General features: G+C 43.6%; 2 protein-coding genes across 3 annotated transcripts; one reads left to right on the top strand and one right to left on the bottom strand.

Moving 5' to 3' along the window:
- Positions 1–1,698: 1,698 nt before the first annotated feature.
- On the bottom strand, positions 1,699–15,232 carry LOC106607154 (PRKCA-binding protein). Of its 2 annotated transcripts, none has more exons than XM_014203791.2 (13): positions 15,044–15,232; positions 14,200–14,269; positions 12,481–12,592; positions 12,122–12,250; positions 6,538–6,604; positions 5,780–5,869; positions 5,199–5,252; positions 5,041–5,103; positions 4,706–4,839; positions 4,423–4,515; positions 4,245–4,295; positions 3,972–4,116; positions 1,699–3,404 (listed from the first exon to the last, which is right to left on the bottom strand). In XM_014203791.2, the coding sequence occupies exons 2-13, from the start codon at positions 14,238–14,240 to the stop codon at positions 3,142–3,144; spliced, it is 1,242 nt and encodes a 413-aa protein (XP_014059266.1). In that variant the 5' UTR covers positions 14,241–14,269; positions 15,044–15,232; the 3' UTR covers positions 1,699–3,141. The 2 variants fall into 2 exon arrangements, with proteins under 2 accessions (XP_014059266.1, XP_014059267.1); XM_014203792.3 differs by having other exon boundaries at positions 14,200–14,265.
- Positions 11,830–18,930, top strand: LOC106607155 (galectin-2). The gene is made up of 6 exons (XM_014203793.3): positions 11,830–11,968; positions 12,175–12,272; positions 16,578–16,673; positions 17,724–17,803; positions 18,198–18,369; positions 18,647–18,930. The coding sequence occupies exons 3-6, from the start codon at positions 16,659–16,661 to the stop codon at positions 18,791–18,793; spliced, it is 414 nt and encodes a 137-aa protein (XP_014059268.3). The 5' UTR covers positions 11,830–11,968; positions 12,175–12,272; positions 16,578–16,658; the 3' UTR covers positions 18,794–18,930.
- Positions 18,931–19,238: the final 308 nt, after the last annotated feature.

The raw sequence follows: 19,238 nt of genomic DNA, 5'->3' as shown, positions 1-19,238 counted from the left end.
TAATCGACATACACAAAATAGTCCAAATTGGTGAAGTGAAATGAAAAAAATTACTTGTTTAAAAAAAATAAAAATAAAAAATAAACAGAAAATTGGTGCGTGCATATGTATTCACCCCCTTGCTATGAAGCCCCTAAATAAGATCTGGTGCAACCAATTACCTTCAGAAGTCACAGAATTAGTTAAATAAAGTACACCTGTGTGCAATCTAAGTGTCACATGATCTGTCACATGATCTAAGTATATATACATCTGTTCTGAAAGGCCCCAGAGTCTGCAACACCACTAAGCAAGGGGCACCACCAAGCAAGTGGCACCATGAAGACCAAGGAGCTCTCCAAACAGGTCAGGGACAACGTTGTGGAGAAGTACAGATCAGGGTTGAACATTCCACGGAGCAACATTAAATCCATCCATTAAATCCATTATTAAAAAATGTAAAGAATATGACATCACAACAGCCAAGAGAGGGCTGCTCACCAAAACTCATGGACCAGGCAAGGAGGGCATTAATCAGAGGCAACAAAGAGACCTAAGATAACCCTGAAGGAGCTGCAAAGCTCCACAGTGGAGATTGGAGTATCTGTCCATAGGACCACTTTAAGCCGCACACTCCACAGAGCTGGGCTTTGTGGAAGAGTGGCCAGAAAAAAGCCATTGCTTAAATAAAAAAATATACAACAATGTTTGGTGTTTGCCAAAAGGCATGTAGGAGACTCTCCAAACATATGGAAGAAGGTACTCTGGTCAGATTTGACAAAAATTGAGCTTTTTGGCCATCAAGGAAAACACTATGTCTGGCGCAAACCCAACACCTCTCATCACCCCGAGAACAACATCCCCACAGTGAAGCGTGTTGGCAGCATCGTGCTGTGGGGATGTTTTTCATCGGCAGGGACTGGGAAACTGGTCAGAATTGAAGGAATGATGGATGGCGCTAAATACAGGAAACTCTTGTGGGAGACCTGTTTCAGTCTTCCAGAGATTTGAGACTGGGACAGAGGTTCACCTTCCAGCAGGGAAATGACCCTAAGCATACTGCTAAAGCAACATTTGAGTGGTTTAAGGGCAAACATTTACATGTCTTGAATGGCCTAGTCAAAGCCCAGAACTCAATCCAATTGAGAATCTGTAGTATGACTTAAAGATTGCTGTACACCAGCGGAATCCATCCAACTTGAAGGAGCTGGAGCAGTTTTGCCTTGAAGAATGGGCAAAAATCCCAGTGGCTAGATGTGCCAAGCTTATAAAGACATACCCCAAGAAACTTGCAGCTGTAAATGCTGCAAAAGGTGGCTCTACAAAGTATTGACTTTGGGGGGGTGAATAGTTATACATGCTCAAATTCTGTTTTTTTGTGTTGTTTGTTTCACAGTAAAAAATATTTAGCATCTTCAAAGTGGCAGGCATGTAGCGTAAGTCAAATGATACAACTCCCCCCCAAAAAATCTATTTTAATTCCAGGTTGAAAGACAACGAAATAGGAAAAATGCCAAGGGGGTGAATACTTTCACAAGTCACTGTAAATGTTTTACTCACGTCGGCCACGGAGAAGGAGAGCCCACAGTCCTTGGTAGCGGGCTGTGTCGGTGGCACTGTGTTATCCTCAAAGCGTGCAAAGAATGTCACATGTAAACATGTGATCCAAAAAATCCAGTTATATTTTCTATCTTAATAACACAAAGAATGGTTACCAAATCTTTTTTTGCAGAAACTTTAATTAAATCTGAATAATTAATGAATCTTTCTTTTACCTACACAACATGTAACATAAAGACAAACACAGAAGAGCTCAACACAAGATTAAAACACACAGGAAATAAAAATATTCAATATCTTCATAAAATAAGACATTCTGGAAGCTCCAGCAATGTTCCTTATATTGTAAATCCCTTATGAGCCCATGGTTTTCACAATGGATACATACTGTATTTTAATAATACATGAAGCATAGAGCAAAATAAAAACACAATTTGCACATATCAAATTGGTATAAATGTTCAGGGTTCACTTTGTTTGTGGAACTGAGCAAGAGTAGCAATGTAACCAGATTAAAGCTTCAGCACAAAATCAATACAGTTCAGTAGTTGACAAATCAAAACATAAGACAAAGGTCCCTTTGATTAAATACATTCCAATTTGAGAGAACACAGCCCTCTACTGCACTTGTTTTATGATTATTATACTGTAGTGGGGCTGAGAATCTAGCATCAGGTGCAGCAGCGAGACAGAAAAAGACAAGTAACAAAAAAAAACAGTGGAATTATAAAATGTAATTTGACCGAGGTTCCTTCATACAGTTTAAAATGCTGTTAGGGCCAAACCTTGCCATTACACACTCATCCTTTACAAGTGATTTGTACCTCACTACTATGTTCAGCTACCCCATTCAAATGTCATGTGGTTTAGTGCAGATAGAATTCAAAATATTGAGTGGGACTGTTAAACTTGTAACATCAGGGCTTGTGTCAATGGAAAATGAGTCCTATTTTGGTCTGTGGCCAGCCCTGGTTAATGATCTCTCTTAACCACGTGCTCTCCCCAAATTGTTCCATCATTTTATCGGGAACAGCATTTAACCGCTGTCATCTCATCAAGACCCAGGACTGGCCACTTGTTGAGAATAGACTCGTCTGTCCACATATGAATCAAATGAGACTGAAGGACCCCCAAACATATATACACTTCTCTAAACTGAATCATCAGCACCTCCTACAACCTGTAGATAAAAATACACTTTGTCCATTCATTCTGTAACATACTATGCTGCACTCATTTAGCAACAATATAGATTTTCTTTAGGGAAATATCATCCACCAATCTGATATGTGTTTGGTAGGGACTTGAAATAAACTTGCAGAATAAACTGATCCAGAAAAAACCCGTTGAGAAATCGATTCAAGCTCCACAAAGTTGGTTACAGTGATGGCTGTCAGTTGTGGAAATGGTATTGGTTACAGTAGGTTGCAATAGTTAGTTCCAGTACAGTGGAATAGCAGCAATTCACAGTAGTATTTCCAGTGTGATGACTTTGCTGACCATTTCCACATATTTAACTAATCATTGCTAAATAAATGCAGAGTGAGTGGCAGTTGATAGACGTAGGTGGAATTTTGCTCCAGAAAACAATCATATAAACTCTCAATAATCATCAATCAGTTTTTCAGCACCGTTCGCAGCCTGCTTGCCAGCACCCCCATCCTGTTCTTCACTTCCTCCTCCCTCCTCCTCCTCCTCCTCTTCCTCTGTGAAGGAGCGTGACTGGCTGCCGTAGTTGATCATTGTGCGGGAGAGGTCCACCTCGATGGGGAAGACGTCAGCCTCCTTCAGCACGGCGTAGCACTCGTCGTAGTAGCGCGACATGCCTGACACAAAACGCTGCAGCTGGAACACGATGTCCTGGACTGAATGGAAGCAGGAAGGGAGAAGGATGTAAACACACACCCTACCTTAATACCACACTTTAGACATATCTGGTATTTCCTAGCAGTGCAGAGGTCAAAGAAAGAGTTGTTTACAATTAGTAGGCCATCTGTGCCGAGAAACGCTCAGTCTGATACATTAGTATATCGTGAAGCAGGGAGAGAGGGACTGATCATACATTGGATAAATTTACCCGCTGAGCACAGATGTCAGTTCAACGTCTAGTTTTAATTTACATTTGATTGAGGTTTAAACTAACTTGAATTCAACATAAAATCTAAAATAATTATTATAAAAAGTTGGGTGAAAAATAATACAAAATTCCCTTGCGTTGATGATTTTGCAAATCCAAATCAGTTTTCCACGTGGAAACAATGTTGACATACCCAGTTTTTGCCCAGTGGGAAGGCTTTTATATCCATTAGTAATGGGCAAACAGAGAGAGACTGTTTGGACAGATACTCTGTCCACTTATTACAGGTAGCTGGACAGAGCGTTAATGGAGAGGATGATTCTCCTAGGTAGACAGACACAGAGAGAGAACAAACCATGTTTCTGGTCCAGTAGCTCAATCTTCTCCAGCACATCCTTTCTCATCTTGGCGAACCGAGCACGGGCCTCCTGTCGACACCGCAGCACAAGCCGGTACTCGTAGTTCCCTGTGCCTACGCGATACATAGGCTCTCCTATCGCCTAAGGAAACACACAGGTATATAAGAAAAACTAAATCACAAACACGTTACAGAGATCCACTTTGTTACTCAATGATATCAGTGTTTCTGTATGGACTACAGGCATAGGAAGTAAGGTAAGGTACTGACAATGCAGCTGTACTCTTCATCGTCCATCTCCTTCACTTTCAGACAGTAAGACTGGAACACAAAATGGATTAACTTTTACGCCAATGACTAACACATTAGAAATAAACGCTTTGGTACAGTTTAGACCCTGTTTTTAGTTGATCAATGTTGACATTTTGAATAAGGGGTCTGCTCTCACCAAGTACTCAAATTTGACATCCAGGTATTTGCGGATGGTGAGCTTGGTGTCTGGTATTGCCTTATGAAGGTAGGTGTTCAGGTCATGGAGCATCTACAAAACAGGAGACAGAGAGAGGAACATGATTAATTGATTCCCAATATATATAGATGTGTGGGGATGTACGTTACCTAATCTAGGTACATGCAGGAGTGAATGCAAGCTTGTTGTGGTGTTGGTATATGAATCCTGTTAATGGTTTGTGTATTGATTTGACTGTTTGTTAATGTCTTCTACTACTCACTGGCTTGATAGTCTTTAGCAGCTGGATACCGTACTTCTCCATGTTGCGATGAGCCTCAGCAAACTTCACAAAGGCCTCACTGGCTGCAGCCTGAGGCTCCCGTACCCCGATCACAGAGAACACATCTCCAAACGCTGAGGGTCGTCCAGGCAGAGGGAGAGAGTGGAACAATCAGACATCATCCAGTCTCATGGCATGCAACACATTACTGTAAATACAAACCTGTTCACTTCCAGTGTGAGGGAGCTTGAGTATGACCATAGTACATGGTTATCTTGTGTCTAGATTTGTAGTTTAACATAACGTTTGTGTAGTTTCAGGGCGTGGTAACTCACCTCTGTGTGTCTGAGAGAGTTCAAAGAAGGCTCTGAGCAGTCTTTTCGTGTGCTCCATCAGGCCTGTAAAGAGACAAACAAGGACAGTGGTGCATGAAGAGGGGAGAACGTATAGAGAATGTCATACATAATAACATTACAATAATTAAAAAAAATACCTTTGTACAGCTCAGCTGTTTTCTCCAACTCCTCCAGTCTCTTCACCAGACCATCTGAAAAAGAAAAGGGCCTAGTATGAGGACACTTACAGTAGTAGCATAGTGCCCCTCTCCAGTCCAGATGATATCAGCCATCATGAGATGGCACAGAGCTTATGCAGTGGCCGTGTCCGAATACCCATACTAGCATACTAGATAGTATCTGAAAAAAAGTTAAGTGACATTTTTGAAATAGTACTCCGAATGAGTCATCTAATGCGTGATTGCGTTGACTCCCACCATTCGTTCATTTTGGTACTGCGCGTCAATTTATCTGATTATCAGCTTTTGTCAAACACGTGAGTCAGAAAACAAGTGAATTCTACGAGATCAAATGCCAAAATGAGTATGCAGTTTAAGTATGTAGTACGCTAGTATGGTTATTCGGACAGGGCCAGTCTCATAGGTATGATACTAAATAAATTGGCTTCAATTGACTGTAATTGGCTTCAAGTGTATGCAATGAGGAAAGTAAAGTAAGAAATAATAGAAATCTATAACATGGCCAGACGGATGGACAGCGTGTTTTGTCCCAGTCTCACCATTGCAGAGTATGGCTCTGCTGAGCCCCAGAGCGTCGGCTGTACCGGAGCTCATGTTCTCCACCAGGCGGTGCTTCACCTTCTTCAGCACTAAAACACACCAGATAACACAACATAAAAACATACTATGATGGTAGCATCTGTCTGTCTGGTGAGTAAAAATGGTACTCTACCAAAATATAGGAAACTGCCAACATAAAGGAAACACTTGAGTAAATGAGGGATACAATGTACTGTATATTGAAAGCAGGTGCTTCCACACAGTTGTGGAATAAACATCCCATCATGCTTAATAATGTATAAAAATGCTGGGCAGGCCCAGTTGCCCAATATTTTGGCTACCATGGCTAGAAGAAGAGATCTTAGTGACTTTGCAAGAGGGATGATTGTTGGGGCAAGTTTGACAAGAGCTTCAGTGACAAAGACTGCACAATTTGCTGATATTTCACAATATGCTACGGCCGTGCCAGTCACCCGATCTCAACCCCATTGAACACTTATGGGAGATTCTAGAGTGGCGCCTGAGACAGCCTTTTCCACCACCATCAACAAAACACCAAATTATGGAATTTCTTGTGGAAGAATGGTGTCGCATCCCTCCAATAGTGTTCCAGACACTTGTAGAATCTATGCCAAGGAGAATTGAATCTGTTTTTGCGGCTCGTGATGGACCAACGCCCTGTTAAGACACTATGTTGGTGTTTCCTTTATTTTGTCCATTACCTGTATATTTTACAGATGTATTCTGCGTCTGTTACCTATGTCCAGTGACTTCCCCTGTTTGGGGTCAGCCTGCAGCTTGTTGTAGTGGATCGTTGCTTCTCCCTGCAAAGACAAGAGGAATGCATGGAAGAGATAAGGAAGACAGTAACTCAAACACCACCACAGTATAATAAAAACCATGATGCAAATCCACATCGACACTTCCCCCAGGGGTCATATTACTCAAACTAAAATACACTGCTCAAAAAAATAAAGGGAACACTATAACAACACAATGTAACTCCAAGTCAATCACACTTTTGTGAAATCAAACTGTCCACTTAGAGCATGGAGGCGCTACCAGGAGACAGGCCAGTACGTCAGGAGACGTGGAGGAGGCTGTAGGAGGGCAACAACCCAGCAGCAGGACCGCTACCTCCGCCTTTGTGCAAGGAGGAGCAGGAGGAGCACTGCCAGAGCCCTGCAAAATGACCTCCAGCAGGCCACAAATGTGCATGTGTCTGCTCAAAAGGTTAGAAACAGACTCCATGAGGGTGGTATGAGGGCCCGACGTCCACAGGTGTGGGTTGTGCTTACAGCCCAACACTGTGCAGGACGTTTGGCATTTGCCAGAGAACACCAAGATTGGCAAATTCGCCACTGGCGCCCTGTGCTCTTCACAGATGAAAGCAGGTTCACACTGAGCACATGTGACAGACGTGACAGAGTCTGGAGACGCCGTGGAGAACGTTCTGCTGCCTGCAACATCCCCCAGCATGACCGGTTTGGCGGTGGGTCAGTTATGGTGTGAGGTGGCATTTCTTTGGGGGGCCGCCCAGCCCTCCATGTGCTCGCCAGATGTAGCCTGACTGCCATTAGGTACCGAGATGAGATCCTCAGACCCCTTGTGAGACCATATGCTGGTGCGGTTGGCCCTGGGTTCCTCCTAATGCAAGACAATGCTAGACCTCATGTGGCTGGAGTGTGTCAGCAGTTCCTGCAAGAGGAAGGCATTGATGCTATGGACTGGCCCGCCCGTTCCCCAGACCTGAATCCAATTGAGCACATCTGGGACATCATGTCTCGCTCCATCCACCAACGCCACGTTGCACCACAGACTGTCCAGGAGTTGGCGGATGCTTTAGTCCAGGTCTGGGAGGAGATCCCTCAGGAGACATTCATTCCGGAACTCCAATTTGAGCAGCAGCAGCTGAAAAATGAGCTCCTACAAATATTGAAATTTACATGTTTTTTAGAGTGAAGTACATCGGAAAAAAGCAAAAGAAAACTGCAAGACTGAATAGGAGAAAAAACAAGCAACAAACAAAGAAGATAGGCTTTTGAAAAATAACTATTTTTCATAAAATTGTAGTTATCTTAGCTAACTGAATTGTTTACCAGTTGCTAAGCAGTTGCTAGGGACTCTTTTGGAAGAAGCTAGCTAGCTAACGAAGAACAACAAAGAATATCTAGTTAACAGAAGAAAAGAAAGAGAAAATCAGGACAGAAGAAAAAGGATATCAAAGAGAAACAGTTCTCTAAAGACACGAGACAATAATACAAGAAACAACACTTCTGTAGCTTGTCAACTATGTATCTGTCTATCCCTGTTCTCTCCTCTCTGCACAGGCCATACAAACGCTTCACACCGCGTGGCCGCTGCCACTCTAACCTGGTGGTCTCAGCGCGCACGACCCACGTGGAGTTCCAGGTCTCCGGCAGCCTCTGGAACTGCCGGTCTGCAGCCAACAAGGCTGAGTTCATCTCAGCCTATGCTACCCTCCAGTCCCTAGACTTCCTGGCGCTGACGGAAACATGGATTACCACAGATAACACTGCTACTCCTACTGCTCTCTCTTCGTCTGCCCACGTGTTCTCGCATACCCCTAGAGCATCGAGCCAACGGGGTGGTGGCACTGGAATCCTCATCTCTCCCAAGTGGACATTCTCTCTTTCTCCCCTGACCCATCTGTCTATCTCCTCATTTGAATTCCATGCTGTCACAGTTACCAGCCCTTTCAAGCTTAACATCCTTATCATTTATCGCCCTCCAGGTTCCCTTGGAGAATTCATCAATGAGCTTGACGCCTTGATAAGTTCCTTTCCTGAGGATGGTTCACCTCTCACAGTTCTGGGTGACTTTAACCTCCCCACGTCTACCTTCGACTCATTCCTCTCTGCCTCCTTCTTTCCACTCCTCTCCTCTTTTGACCTCACCCTCTCACCTTCCCCCCCTACTCACAAGGCAGGCAATACGCTTGACCTCATTTTTACTAGATGCTGTTCTTCCACTAATCTCATTGCAACTCCCCTCCAAATCTCCGACCACTACCTTGTATCCTTTTCCCTCTCGCTCTCATCCAACACTTCTCACTCTGCCCCTACTCGGATGGTATTGCGCCGTCCCAACCTTCGCTCTCTCTCTCCCGCTACTCTCTCCTCTTCCATCCTATCATCTCTTCCCTCTGCTCAAACCTTCTCCAACCTATCTCCTGATTCTGCCTCCTCAACCCTCCTCTCCTCCCTTTCTGCATCCTTTGATTTTCTCTGTCCCCTATCCTCCAGGCCGGCTCGGTCCTCCCCTCCTGCTCCGTGGCTCGACGACTCACTACGAGCTCACAGAACAGGGCTCCGGGCAGCCGAGCGGAAATGGAGGAAAACTCGCCTCCCTGCGGACCTGGCGTCCTTTCACTCCCTCCTCTCTACATTCTCCTCTTCTGTCTCTGCTGCTAAAGCCACTTTCTACCACTCTAAATTCCAAGCATCTGCCTCTAACCCTAGGAAGCTCTTTGCTACCTTCTCCTCCCTCCTGAATCCTCCCCCCCCCCCCCCCCCCCTCCTCCCTCTCTGCAGATGACTTCGTCAACCATTTTGAAAAGAAGGTTGACGATATCCGATCCTCGTTTGCTAAGTCAAACGACATCGCTGGTCCTGCTCACACTGCCCTACCCTGTGCTTTGACCTCTTTCTCCCCTCTCTCTCCAGATGAAATCTCGCATCTTGTGACGGCCGGCCGCCCAACAACCTGCCCACTTGACCCTATCCCCTCCTCTCTTCTCCAGACCATTTCCGGAGACCTTCTCCCCTTCCTCACCTCGCTCATCAACTCATCCTTGACCGCTGGCTACGTCCCTTCCGTCTTCAAGAGAGCGAGAGTTGCACCCCTTCTGAAAAAACCTACACTCGATCCCTCCGATGTCAACAACTACAGACCAGTATCCCTTCTTTCTTTTCTCTCCAAAACTCTTGAACGTGCCGTCCTTGGCCAGCTCTCCTGCTATCTCTCTCAGAATGACCTTCTTGATCCTAATCAGTCAGGTTTCAAGACTGGGCATTCAACTGAGACTGCTCTTCTCTGTGTCACGGAGGCTCTCCGCACTGCTAAAGCTAACTCTCTCTCCTCTGCTCTCATCCTTCTAGACCTTTCTGCTGCCTTTGATACTGTGAACCATCAGATCCTCCTCTCCGAGTTGGGCATCTCCGGCGCGGCCCACGCTTGGATTGCGTCCTACCTGACAGGTCGCTCCTACCAGGTGGCGTGGCGAGAATCTGTCTCCGCACCATGCGCTCTCACCACTGGTGTCCCCCAGGGCTCTGTTCTAGGCCCTCTCCTATTCTCGCTATACACCAAGTCACTTGGCTCTGTCATATCCTCACATGGTCTCTCCTATCATTGCTATGCAGACGACACACAATTAATCTTCTCCTTTCCCCCTTCTGATAACCAGGCGGCGAATCGCATCTCTGCATGTCTGTCAGACATATCAGTGTGGATGACGGATCACCAGCTCAAGCTGAACCTCGGCAAGACGGAGCTGCTCTTCCTCCCGGGGAAGGACTGCCCGTTCCATGATCTCGCCATCACGGTTGACAACTCCCTTGTCCCCTCCTCCCAGAGTGCTAAGAACCTTGGCGTGATCCTGGACAACACCCTGTCGTTCTCCACTAACATCAAGGCGGTGACCCGATCCTGTAGGTTCATGCTCTACAACATTCGCAGAGTACGACCCTGCCTCACACAGGAAGCGGCGCAGGTCCTAATCCAGGCACTTGTCATCTCCCGTCTGGATTACTGCAACTCGCTGTTGGCTGGGCTCCCTGCCTGTGCCATTAAACCCCTACAACTCATCCAGAACGCCGCAGCCCGTCTGGTGTTCAACCTTCCCAAGTTCTCTCACATCACCCCGCTCCTCCGCTCTCTCTCCACTGGCTTCCAGTTGAAGCTCGCATCCGCTACAAGACCATGGTGATTGCCTACGGAGCTGTGAAGGGAACGGCACCTCCATACCTTCAGGCTCTGATCAGGCCCTACACCCAAACAAGGGCACTGCGTTCATCCACCTCTGGCCTGCTGGCCCCCCTACCTCTGAGGAAGCACAGTTCCCGCTCAGCCCAGTCAAAACTGCTAAAGGACTTAAATGTAAATGTAATGTAAATGAGACCATCCGCCACCTCATCAGGAGCATGCCCAGGCGTTGTAGGGAGGTCATACAGGCACGTGGAGGCCACACACACTACTGAGCCTCATTTTGACTTGTTTTAAGGACATTACATCAAAGTTGGATCAGCCTGTAGTGTGGTTTTCCACTTTAATTTTGAGTGTGACTCCAAATCCAGACCTCCATGGGTTGATACATTGGATTTCCATTGATTATTTTTGTGTGATTTTGTTGTCAGCACATTCAACTATGTAAAGAAAAAAGTATTTAATAAGATTATTTCATTCATTCAGATCTAGGATGTGTTATTTTAGTGTTCCCTTTATTTTTTTGAGCAGTATATATAGCCTATGGGCTTCCCCCAGGCAATACAGTATTGATAGATCTACCTAACCTGACATTGGCTTTCTCCCCTGGTTAGTCTGAGGATTAGCGTTACAGGCAGGTCATAGTGAACCAGGTATTGCCAAACATTGTACAAAGTGTGTCTGTAACTAATTTAAACAGAAAATCATGAAGGACAATATAGCAGTATTTAAGCCAAACAAAGGTGCTTCTGCAAGTGTAGAAACATACGAACTACAGATCCTCTGATCCTCTGCACAAAGTTTGCAAGTAATATCAATAAATACCACTGTGACAATTCCAACTCAGTGGGCATAGCATGCAAAAAAATGAAAGAGTCAGCGAAGCCTAAGGGCAACAATGGCACATTATAATCCTTTATACAGACAGTGGAGCATCTCTCCCCATCTCTCTAATCCTGAGCACAGACCATGGTGGGGTAGTCATTGAACTCGCATAGCTTCCTGTGTCGTCACAATAGATTTAAAAACAACATTGCCACTCCACACTGGTGATGTGAGGGCCCAAACTCCTGGCTATTGTCCTGTTCTCACTAGCTCCGCTGAGCGATCTGAGGTGACCCTATTATTTAACGTCTAATAGTGACCGCAGCCCTTTTCAGACTGACTGGTAATTTACTGCCAAAAAACACAGAATCCAGAATTAAATACTGTGGCTTTGGACTTTCTATTTTTATCTACTGGTAAGTCTTGTTAGTCTTTTCAGTGTTGATACATGGTTTGGGTTGTGTGGCTATCAAAAAATAACTATAGGAAATACACTAACTGGTTTGTAGCCTTTTGTAGTATCAAACCAAAATTGATTGAAAAGCTAATTCCAAGCCCTCTTATTGTACCTGGACAGCCTGAATCATCTTTGCCACCTCCACCTTTGTCTTGCCCTTCACAGGTTTGCCGTTCACTCCTGTGATCTCGTCGCCAGCCGCCAGAGTCCCCTCCAGAGCAGCAGGGGTGTTGTCAAAGACCTGACAGAGATCCCAGTTACAGGTAAAGAATATATCCAACACTGACAAAAACAAAGCCATAAGAGCTCAGAGCCTTAAAACAAACTGCTTTAAGAAAGTTCAAGAAAATGGTTTATACAATGCATCTATAATCTAATTTTTCTGATTTTGTTAACACTCTGGATACATAGCTTCTGAACCAAACACAACCGCTCTAATGGACTGAGGTACAGTATAGAGGTACATAATACCTGTACAATGTAAAGACAGGGACAGTACTGCGCCCCTCCCCCGATGCTGATCCCTATCAGGTTCTGAGCATCCTTCTTCAGGGATATAGTCCCAGGGACTGTAGGGATCCCCCTGTTGAAGGATAATTGGAGATTCTTTCAATACATTGTCTGTCTAGTGTCTACAATATGATTTGGGAAAGCAAGCGCTGTCAAAGCCAATTAGATGAGATGTACAGTGCAATTTTCACTTTTTCCACATTTTGTTACTTTACAGCCTTATTCTAAAATTGATTAAATAGTTTTTTACCTTCATCAATCTGCACACAATACCCCCATAATGGCAAAGCAAAAACAGGTTATTAGAAATTTTGGCAAATGTATAATAAACCCCCCCCTGAAAATATTACATTTACATAAGTATTCAGACCTTTTACTCAGTACTTTGATGAAGCACCTTTAGCAGTGATTACAGCCTCAAGTCTTCTTGGGCATGATGCTACTAGCTTGGCACACCTGTATTTGTGGAGTTTCTCCCATTCTAGTCTGTAGATCCCCTCAAGCTCTATCAGGTTGGATGGGGAGTGTCGCTGCACAGCTATTTTCAGGTCTCTCCAGAGATGTTTGATCAGGTTCAAGTCCGGGCTCTGGCTGGGCCACTCAAGGACATTCAGAGACTTGTCCCGCAGCCACTCAAGCGTTGTCTTGGCTGTGTGCTTTGGGTCATTGTTGTCAATGTGAACCTTTGCTCGAGTCGGTGGTCCTGAGCGCTCTAGATCAGGTTTTCATCAAGGATCTCTCTGTACTTTGCTCCGTTCATCTTTCCCTTGATCCTGACGAGTCTCCCAGTCCCTGCTACTGAACAACATCCCCAAAGCATGATGCTGACACCACCATGCTTCACCGTAGGGATGGTATTGGCCAGGTGATGAGCGGTCCCTGGTTCCCCCCAGATGTGATGCTTGGCATTCAGGCCAAAGAGTTCAATATTGGTTTCATCAGACTAGAGAATCTTGTTTCTCATGGTGAGAGTCCTTTAGGTGCCTTTTGGCAAACTCCAAGTGGACTGTCATGTGCCTTTTACTGGAGGAATGGCTTCAGTCAAGCCACTCTAGCATAAAAGCCTGATTGGTGAAGTGCTGCAGAGATGGTTGTCCTTCTGGAAGGTTCTCCCATCTCCACAGAGGAACTCTGGAGCTCTGTCAGAGTGACCGTCGGGTTCTTGGTCAGTTTGGCCAGGCAGCCAGCTCTAGGGAGAGTCTTGGTGGTTCCAAACTTCTTCCATATAAGCATGATGGAGGCTACTGTTCTTGGGGACCTTCAATGCTGCAGAATATTTATGGTACCCTTCTCCAGATCTCTGTCTTGACACAATCCTGTCTCGAAGCTCTACGGACAATTCCTTCAACCTCATGGCTTGGTTTTTGCTCAGCCATGCACTGTCAACTGTGGGACCTTATATAGACAAGTGTGTGCCTTTCCAAATTATGTCCAATCAATTGGATTTACCACAGGTGGACTCCAATCAAGTTGTAGAAACATCTCAAGGATGATCACTGGAAACAAGATGTATCTGATCTCAATTTCGAGTCTCATGGCAAAGGGTCTGAATACTTATGTAAATAAGGTATTTTTTTTTTTTTTTTTTATATAAATACATTTGCAAACATTTCTAAAAACCTGTTTTCACTTTTTTTTTACATGTAGAACATGAAAAGGATGCAAATCATATTTACTTACAGTTTGTCCTCATCCAACTCATAGTCCATGTCTGTGAACATTCCAGGACTGTTTATCCTGTATAATCTGGCTAAGAGGAAAACAAGAATGGCATTGATTAATCTTAGTCAAGCAGTAGCTATGTCTATAAAGACATTAAAAAAAATAAGTTAACTAGTTACCTCACACAAAATTCCATCACTGGTTAAGGTTGCCAATGCTGACACAGTAACTGAACATGTGGGCAACAAATAACTTGAAAGCTTTCCTTTATTTGCTGGAAAGAAATGGGAATTCACTGGCTGCTGTCAGCCAACACAGCTGGTAGATAGCTGAGCCTAGCTTGAACCAGTACCTGGGCTTTAGTTGACGATGAATATGACGAGATCCTCGTCTCCTCAAGCACAGCTAGTCAGTCCTGGTTCAAGCCTAGCTAGGCTTTTATTTAACCAGGCAAGTCAGTTAAGAACAAGTTCTTATTTACAATGACGGCCTACCCCGTCCAAACCCTAACCCGGACAACGCTGGGACAATTGTACGCCGCCCTATGGGACTCCCAATCACGGCCGGTTGTGATACAGACTGGAATCGAACCAGGGTCTGTAGTGACGCCTCTAGCACTGCGATGCAGTGCCTTGGTCCGCTGCGCCACTCGGGAGGTTATGTTGTCGCAAAAGTCAAACATGTACTTTTGTAATGAAAGCAACAACAACAAAAACTGGCAACTTTAGTAGCAAGCTACCTCCCTAAATAATGTTTAGCTTACTTGCTAGCTAGGCTACCTAATGTTGGCAGCTGTCAGCAGTATGTGTATGGCAAATGAGCATGATAAAAAAAGAAAGGTGGCCACTGGCCAGCTATTTACCTCCGACACAGTTGATGACACGCGCGTTGTTATCTTAACACAAACGTTTATCTCATGCCCCTGGGGAATGTTTCTTTAAATGTACATTGTATTTTAGGTTATTTTGTATTTCTTCGGACCACTTCACGGGTTATTCATCTGTCAAAAAGAAGATTCTGTTTACATGTCTCGTCACTTCCGGGAATTTGGCGGAAACCGTCATTGATTATTTTTCCCTTCTCCCCATTGAGATGGTCAGCGCTATCCTGGACCTTGGGACGTCCCACCCTTACCCTAACCCCTACCCTAACCATAATCCTTACATAACCTTAACCCTTACCTTAACCATTTAACATTTCTACTTCAATGGGGTAGGGAGGTCCCGAGGATTCCAGATCGCAAGGACCATACTGTTTTGGACTGGATTTCAATATTATATAATACAATTCATGAAAACGCTGTCATTTAAGATATGTATAAAATTGTATTTGTGGATTCATCTACTTATTCTACCTGATGCCTTTTATAGAATATTTTCAATAGCGTTTTTGTATGCTTTGCACTTGGAAGACCATTGAAAGACTAAAAAGGTTGATAGGCTAGGGAAGTCGTCACACTTTCCCAGCTTTCCCACACTTTCCCATATCTGAATATACTGTTGATTCATAAAATCTATTCATTGTTGTATTTGTTAAGGGCAGATCATGCACTTTAACTGTCCAGTGCTTCCAGATTTCTATTAAATATGACCTATAATTAATTACAATATTAGTTAAATAGTTATTTCCTTCAATTTAAAAATATATGTTAAAAAGCAGCTTTTCTGTGTTTGAATGGTGTGAGGGTACCCCAACAACAGAATGCTGTGGGCGTATACCAGTAATTAAAAATATTAATGACAAGGAAACGACTTAATGGCCAGCTCAGCCAATGAGCCAATGAGACGTCTCGGCCAAAAACGTGACATCATGTTATATGAGGAAATAGCAAGCATTTTTGAAACCGTCTGTTTGAGATACAACTTTAAGGTGGGGTTTGAAGTGTGGTTTTTTTCTGAAATGTATGCTTTGACCACAAAATATGAGTAAAAGATGAGTTGATAACATTATTTGGGTATGAGTTAACACAAGATGAGCTTTTAAAAGTAAGATTTTTCACTGGACAGTCATTTACTTTAAACAATGTAATTACAGCACCACTAGCGGCTGTCAGCCAATCAGCATTCAGGGCTCAAACCACCCAGTTTATAATATACAGTGCAGCACTACACAGTTGATTATTGATCAGAGTGACTTTCATCAAATATCAGGCTTTTCCATGTGAGTAAAAGCATCAGTTTAGTAGGCAACTATCTTCCCTGCCAGTCTGCCACCAAGCTTCTTGTCATAACCTAGTATCAGGGTGTGAGTAAGAGAATAATTTTATTGTTTTTATTGAGTCATCATTAAGCATGCCTCATTATCATGTTAATCAGTGAGTGACCTGTGTGAGGAGGGTTGCGCACATAAAAGGATAGTACAAACTTGCAACTAACATTTTACTCTCTGTATCTCAGGAAATAAGGTTATCTTGTCCGATCCCAGTCCGTCTTGCATCTCAAACCACACTCAGGGCCGCTTTGACCACCAGTGACAACATGGCAATGCCAATGGTAAGTCTCATTAACTTTCATGCTTTCATGTGGTGATACTTTTATTCCACACAGTTACTTACTGAAGAGGCCATGTTTATACAGGCAGCCCAAATCTTATCTTTTGTGGAAAAATATCAGAATTGGGCTGCCTGTGTAAACGCAGCCATAGTGGCCTACATGCTTACTGCACTCAGATATGTGTTGCTGAGTGAATTCATTTAAACAGTCAGGCCCTTGAGTCTTGATTATGTTTTGACAACATGGTAATTGTTGAAAAAGTAATCTATGCATGTGTTGGGGTTCGTTCCTTGTTCCTTGTCAATCATTGGCTCATTGGTGAAATTAGCATTAGACAATATCTTTAATTAAATCAATCAAAAACCTTTATTATTTGCAAGTTGACAACAGGAACATAGCACACATGTTTCTGAGTAAGTTCTGCAAAATAGAAAAGGGTTCGAGTTGTTTTATTATGCCTGCAGTCATATATCTTAGTGATGTCACTGCCTACGTCATTACCTTCTACTCATGAGACCAAACCCATGCCTACACAGCTACATAAACAAAGAGTTTCAGTGTTATCTAAAGGCTCAGCAGTAAATGTCCACTCCCCAAGTTGATTTATAGTGGAATGTCTGACTAGTCTCTTATCTCTTTCACTCCCCTGCAGAGTTCTGTCTCACAGTCACAAATCTCTCAGACCGTTTCTTTATAAGAGGCAGAGACTTAGAAAAGACTGTAGAACAATATTAAACATTATAATTAATATATATATATTGTTAATCTATAGTATAGGACCCTATAAATGCAAGGAGGGAGGGGTCTTATAACCCCCCCTTCTATAAATACAACATACGCATAATCAATTATTATAATACATCAAACATTTGGTACAGCCCCTATCATGACCCCAAGGTGAACCCGACACATGCACTGTACATAGTGATTCCAATGATTATTAAAAGTCAGTCATTAAATATTTTATAACCCAACATGACATATTAAAATACAAAATCCCTTTTACCTTATGTTCAAAAGCACTCAATTTAATTATATGGTTCTTCATAGGAACTTGAGCTGAAGCATGTGGAGCTGAGAGCTGGAGACCAGTTCAAAGTACAGGGGAGGATTATGGATGCGGCTGAGAGGTACATTTAAAAAAATTAAAAAATACGCAAGTCAGTAAGAACAAATTCTTATTTACAATGACGGCCTACCCCAGCCAAACCCGGCCCAATTGTGCGCCGCCCTATGGGACTCCCAATCACAGCCGGATGTGATGCAGTGACGCCTCTTGCACTGAGATGCAGTGTCTTAGACCACTGTGCCACTCGGGAGCTGCATTTAATTGTTTTTGTGTTTATATCACACAGAGGGACCCATAAGATTAATTTATGCATAAAAAAAATAATAAACTACCAGTTTCACAAATTATTGTTCAAAAGAGGAGGACAGACCAGGGAATGGTTTTGTTTTGGTATTCTGTATGTGTGAAATCAATTCATGTTAGACAGACATGTATTATATGTATTATATATCCAGGTTCCAGATCGACCTGGGCTGTGATGAAGACGACCTGGCACTGCACTTTAACCCACGCTTCAATGATGACACTGATGGTACTGTGCTCGTGTGCAACTCAAAGATTGCCGGCTGCTGGGGTGATGAGAAGAGAGAGCTCCACAATCCACTCCAAAGGGGTTCTACATTCAAGGTGTGAAAATGGAGGTTGAAAATATGGAGGGAGGGGGGTTTGGTCCTGACCAAACAAATGGAGAATCTTGGGCATAGTGTTTCAGGTGTTCAATATAACAGAAACAATTAGGGCCTATGTCCATGTAATCTCCTGCTAGTATCGTTTGAAGGAAACTAGCGCTAATACACTGCACAGTGCTTAGTCCACCTTGTTCGTTGCAATTGGCCATGTGGGTGTAAGGGTGAATGTGCTACAACACTAATGATGTAAACAAATGGGGTTTCTCCCTCTCAAGATTGTGCTGAAGCTGATGGGCGACATGTTTGAAGTGGAGATGCCTGATGGACAGGAGATCCAGTTCCCCAATCGTGAAGGCCTAGACGTCATTACCTACATTCGTATCAAAGGAGACCTCAAACTTACTTCTTTCAAAATCTACTAGACCCCAATATATGAGGGGTGATTTAGTTAGGTCAATGGGTTAGGACAGGAGCAATGACATTTATCAAATCATTGTTCTAATATATGTATTAGTGAACTGTTGGACATATTAAATATGTATCTGGGTTGACCACAGTCTATCATTGTTTATCTTTTTTTCCCCATTTACATTTACATTTACATTTAAGTCATTTAGCAGACGCTCTTATCCAGAGCGACTTACAAAATGGTGCATTCACCTTATGATATCCAGTGGAACAACCACTTTACAATAGTGCATCTAAATATTTTAAGGGGGGTGGGGGGTTAGAAGGATTACTTTATCCTATCCTAGGTATTCCTTAAAGAGGTGGTGTTTCAGGTGTCTCCGGAAGGTGGTGATTGACTCCGCTGTCCTGGCGTCGTGAGGGAGCTTGTTCCACCATTGGGGTGCCAGAGCAGCGAAC

Source organism: Salmo salar, chromosome 06, assembly GCF_965601325.2.
Source record: "Salmo salar chromosome 06, fSalSal1, whole genome shotgun sequence".
Classification (NCBI taxonomy): Eukaryota; Metazoa; Chordata; class Actinopteri; order Salmoniformes; family Salmonidae; genus Salmo; species Salmo salar.
The sequence above is the reverse complement of the archived record's forward strand: the minus strand, read 5'-3'. Positions and strand labels throughout refer to the sequence as shown.